General features: G+C 45.7%; 1 protein-coding gene across 1 annotated transcript; it reads left to right on the plus strand.

Annotated features, from left to right (window-relative positions):
* The first annotated feature begins 71 nt into the window (after window positions 1–71).
* LOC142581846 (uncharacterized) lies at window positions 72–3799 on the plus strand. The gene is made up of 2 exons (XM_075691293.1): window positions 72–387; window positions 2624–3799. The coding sequence occupies exons 1-2, from the start codon at window positions 144–146 to the stop codon at window positions 2770–2772; spliced, it is 393 nt and encodes a 130-aa protein (XP_075547408.1). The 5' UTR covers window positions 72–143; the 3' UTR covers window positions 2773–3799.
* Window positions 3800–5374: the final 1575 nt, after the last annotated feature.

The raw sequence follows: 5374 nt of genomic DNA on the forward strand, positions 1-5374 counted from the left end.
ACGGTTGCAGTCTTGACTAACCCGTAGTCTCCTCTCTTCCACTGGCGTTCTATTGCAGCTACTACACGGGTCAGCGACTAAAAGCGCTGGCGTCGATTGCAAGTTCAGTGAAGTCGGCGACAAGTCGGCGGAGCCTCTGCCTCATGGTGCCAGCCAATGCTCTCGCCTTCCTCGTAAACGACACACAGAGTCCCTCCTTGGACGTCCTTGAAGACGAGGCTTCTAAAGGCCCTGCGCCACCAAGCAAAACCTCGCCTTCGGGCCAGAGGTCGTACTTCGAGGCGTGCGCCGCGACCGCCAAGATGAAGAATGTGCGGGGGCTCTCCTACCACGTTCTCGCCAAAGGACACGGCTTGTGGCTCTCGTACACAACGCGCTTCCGCCTCAGTGAGTCGTCGTTAGTTTGCCTATTGAGTCGAAGTTTCCTAAGCAAACCTTCCTGGAATTCGCTGAACGCGGCTGCTGCTGCTGCTGCTGCTCCTGCACAAGCTGCACATGCTGCAGCAGCAGCAGCAGTAGCCGCCGCCGAATAGTTCACACACAGGAAAGCACTCAGACTATGAAACGGCTAATACGTAACCCCATCTGTGCTACCCCTACAGATACGCCGGTGGCCGGCTCTGTTCTCTACGGAATTACACAGTAAAACAACAAGCGGTACCTAAATAGGGGCAACAAATCTAAGCATTCAAGCGCATAATTTGTTTATTAAAGCGATTCTTTCGTGGTATGACGCGTCTGCTCGCCGCGCTCGGTCGCCTTCTTGACGAGTAAGATAGACCGATGCTTAGGGCTGTGCAATAGCAAACTCGGGTAGATCCCGGGAATGGCTTTGATGAGAGGTGGACTATTCTCGGAGACAGTGTAGTCTGTGGTCGCGTCGATCACGTGAGTTGCTTGGGGAGGGGGGGGGGGAGGCGATTGCGTCTAAACTCGTTGCAGCAAGTATATAGCAGTTCTTTAGTATTTATTTACCTGCTACACTAAAACTTCGCTTCACATAGATTCGGCAATGTGCTCTGAATTTGCAAATTACTTTTTTTCACCTTACGTTGAGGGTAAAGCTCAGGTTTGTCTACGTCAGCGCCACGACGACGGCGGCTTAACGCTAAAGGCGCTCGCAATCGAACTATATTTACATACATGCAATTCTATTTCACATTGCACATGATGCTCCTCCACATCTAGCGGTCGGTCTGAACACATTTTGTCAAGGGGTTACTCATGTGCGGTGGCACGCAGTGGGCCCATCGCCACTGAAATCGCGGGCGTCTCAGCCTCACAGGGGGGGGGGGGGGGGGTGTAATCGTGGTGGTCGTGATGATGATGATGATCATGTTGTTGATGATGATGATAACGGGCGACCTTATTATTTGAAGTACAAGAACAAAGAAAGACATGGATACTTTAGCGGGATCGGAGGTACCAGAGTAAACAGCTATCAGGGGGCCTCCTCTTATTAGTGGGGACATAACTATTATGGTAGGTAGTGGTTTATACTGGTAAAGAAAAAAAATCGCAACAATTTGTCGTAAAGAAAGACATGAAATACATGAAGCATGGATGCATTGGTTTCTACTTTGGATCATATCCTCGGCTCTTCCTTTCTCGAGCGGAGTGTGCTACACTAATACATTGAATTGAATTAAAATTATTCTGCAACAAGGTTGCGAGGATGACCAGGCGAGAAAGCTGCACGCTGCTTGAGGGTAACCTGGCCACCTCATACACAGGGCAGCTTCGTCGCGGTTTTTTCATTTCATTTCATTTATTTGTTGTTTGAAACATACAGCTGTCTCAGGTGCTGCAGCAAAAGGCAGTATTCTTGCCTGACGGAAAGCACCCATTTTACATAGCACTGTTAGAAAGAAATTAAAATTTGAGAAAAATTCATACAAAAGACACAAAAGCCACGGTCAGATTACATAAATACATGTTCGCGGAAAGATTTCATGCAGCTTTTTGAAACAGGTATGACAGCGATGAAACAAAGAAGAAGATTAACCTGTCACGGCGTTTAATTCCGATGCTACGACGTTTCTGGCAAGTTCCCAGTACTTAGCAGTGTTCACTTCAAAACATCGTGTCAGTAATTCTCGTGTTCATAACGTGCGCATGTATCCAATCGTTATCCCACACTCATCTGTATTCGTCAGTCTCGACTCATTTCCCTAGCTACAGTCGACTGGGCCATCATCTATGTGTGAAAGCGAACGGTGGCCTTGTTACTTTCCTTATTATAGCAGACCGCGTTCACTAATATGTTTGTGCGCATGGTGAGTTTATAATTTTGACTGCCTGCGTTTGGCATTTAATTTAGGCACCAAAAGTTAGGTGTCAAGGCTACTTGTAAGCACTCCGTGGATCAACAACACAATTTTATCATGAGCGTTGCATACTTGGTACAGTGAAACTTGAGATTTATGAATACGTAGCCCTTTATTAGGCACCGTGTGCCACAGCGAAATATCTCTGCCGATTCCCAGCCCTTTATTAGGCACCGTGTGCCACAGCGAAATATCTCTGCCGATTCCCAGCACTTCATGTTTCAGACATATTTCCTTGTCTGATCTATTTAATTTTTTAGAGGGAACTTCTTTGATTATTTGCGCATATTTTGCAGGCGCCTTCCTTGATGAAGCCAAGGATCGTGGTTTCAGCTGTGCAGGGATCTGGAACTCCGAGATGGACGACTTCGCCAACCTATGCAACAGTGGCCATTACCCGCTTCTAACGTCAGCGGCCCACGAATTTTTTACAGCGCCCAAGTAATACATGCCATAGAGAGTGTGTTCGAGGTGGCCGCGTGCTTATCATGCCAGCATTTCTGAGATGGAACATGCTGTGGCTGCAGCCGATAATCTTTTACGTTCCGGTTGTCTTATTTGTTTGTTTACGTAGTGTCAAGCAATCATCTTGCACCCTGTATTGATCGCGTGATTTACGAAACTGCAAGACCCTTGTGAACTTCTTTAATAGAATTATTTTTGCACCTGAATTTACTAATCGTATTTCCTTTTTTCTTTTTACCATAGGATAAGTGCTTCGTTGAAGACATTATACCTTATAAATCGGAGTGGATTATAGATCGGAAAAAGAAACGAGTTACCTTTCGTCGCATCCATTTGGCGGCCACCAACTCTTTGATATTTCAACTGACGTTGCAGAAGTTTATAAAATACTACAACTAAAATATTGCAGCTGTTTTTATTTGTTTCATACTGATTTCAAACTCCCACTTTCAGTTCTTTCTTTCTCTGAATGTACCATATATGGCATGTAGCATATAAGAGGAAATACTAACTACAACTTGTTCATTAGAATGTCAAACCCCTATTTTCCTGTCTAGTTAACGCACAATGTATGTAGAGAAGCTATCTTGTCATTTGAATCGCTTTAGGTATGGTTCACTCGGTCAGCAAAGCGCTTAATGGCCTTGCACTAAAAGCCGTTACACTAAATCGCCATGTACGCACTAGCGTTGATGTTTTTAGCGTGAGGATTTTGGATCTCAAGGACAACGCAACCCAAAAGCGACCCTTCATTTGTCCATTTTGCCTGCTGCGTCCTCGCTATGGCGATGCACTTACAGAGTGCTTATGCCTCGCGTTCATTCGCCGTGCGCTTTGCACGCTTATAATCGCGCCTACTGCATCGTGTAATGGACACCGTCCCGTCGACAGTGTTGAACAAGTACATGTTTATTGAACACTTTGGAGAAATTTGTTACACCGCGAATCTTGCTAGTAATAAATAATGAATGAGGAAGACGTACGTTTCCTCTCAATTTTGAAGTTCATTGTGCTCATTGCGCTTTCTGTGCAAAACAAAGCTCTATGTCACAGCAACACGCTTCTGCATTTTCGCAGAAGCTGTAGTCCTAATTGGTATTCCCTTTGATCCACAACAGGCAGTTGCTATCTTTTTGTATGCGACAGTGCTGTTAGCAGGATTATTGCAATGATTTGGTGAAATATGAAAGTGCGTAAATTTTGCCTAACTGAAACATGCTAGTGCTGTTCAGTATGTATTTGTCTGTCACAAGATTCAGGTTCAAGAAGAAGACGATGTATGTACCTTAACTGCGAATCCCTCAGTGTGGGTATGAGCCATAATATGGGGTCATCATCATCAACTGCATTGCGTGTGTGCCAACATTCTCTATTTGTTCATTATTATCGACATCATTGCCATTCTCCGCTCTCTCACTGACTAGCTTTTCTTGATGCTTCTATTTGACGAATAATCAAACAGTGGCCGTCGCTTGCACACTTTAACTTTATGGACTTCAGGTATGTGGGAAAGGCTAATCATCATCGCTATTTTCGTTTTCGGGTTAGCTCAATTCCCATTCCCTTCTCTTATCGGGGCAGAAACATCGTGGTATACAAGGCGTCAAATTCAAAAAGCTTCGAAGGGGAAAGTAGCTGTACTCATTTGGTTTGTAGCACGCATACTGGCGTCACGTACAGTATGCTCGCATTTGCATCGCACTCCAGCAATGACAAGCTGCCAGCATACATTTCTAAAAGCGCCCGTGTTTGTGCTCAACGATGGTAAAATGGTCCAGATGAACTGCTACCGTAGTGCGCTCTATGAAAGCTTCATGTTGTATACAACGCCACCGATAGAGATCGTCCTGAGCAGCAGTGCCGCGTTCCCAATACTGGTTCAGAAAGTCTGATGCTGGAAAATCTTTGTGTGTGTGTGCGTGCGTGCGTGCGTGCGTGCGTGTGTGTGTGTGTGTGTGTGTGTTTGTGTTTGTGTGTGTGTGTGTGTGTGTGTGTGTGTGTGTGTGTGTGTGTGTGTGTGTGTGTGTGTGTGTGTGTGTGTGTGTGTGTGTGTGTGTGTGTGTGTGTGTGTGTGTGTGTGTGTGTGTGCGCGCGCGCTTAAAAATAGGTAGGACATTAGGCAAAATAAGAACAAGAGCTTCATGGCGCAACTTACGGCCCCGTTTCAAAAGGGTCGCTCGTAGCAACCATCCATCCATCCGCGCTTGAAACGTTGAAGTCCTCAGCCGTGCACTTACTAGGAAACCAAATTCTAAGTTTGTGCGAATTAAAAACTTAGCCGATACACATGATCAGCGCTCACTCTTGTGACTATTCGCACAATGCACTCTTCATTGTTAAATGTTCATGCAGAGATTGCCTTGAAAAATGCGACGGATGCGAAAGACACCGCAGATACGTCGGCATCTGTGGACAATGAAACTTTCAGGGTTTTCCGAAGCGGACGTTTGGCTAGCATGCACATAGTCCGTTTACACGAAGTAGTCTTGTATCCCGCTCTTGTGTGATCCCTGGAGGTTTGAAAGATCGGCGCACTTTTCGACGAGCCAGAACATAGGCAACTGTCTCAAGCAGTTCTTAGG

Source organism: Dermacentor variabilis, chromosome 5 (assembly GCF_050947875.1).
Source record: "Dermacentor variabilis isolate Ectoservices chromosome 5, ASM5094787v1, whole genome shotgun sequence".
NCBI classification, from domain to species: Eukaryota; Metazoa; Arthropoda; class Arachnida; order Ixodida; family Ixodidae; genus Dermacentor; species Dermacentor variabilis.

What these genes read in the sequence shown, in the direction of transcription:
- LOC142581846 (XM_075691293.1), top strand. Translation starts at nt 144, where the DNA reads ATGGTGCCAGCCAATGCTCTCGCCTTCCTCGTAAACGACACACAGAGT. An exon ending in CACAACGCGCTTCCGCCTCA is followed by an intron (nt 388 to 2,623) that starts GTGAGTCGTCGT and finishes CATATTTTGCAG; the next exon opens with GCGCCTTCCTTGATGAAGCC.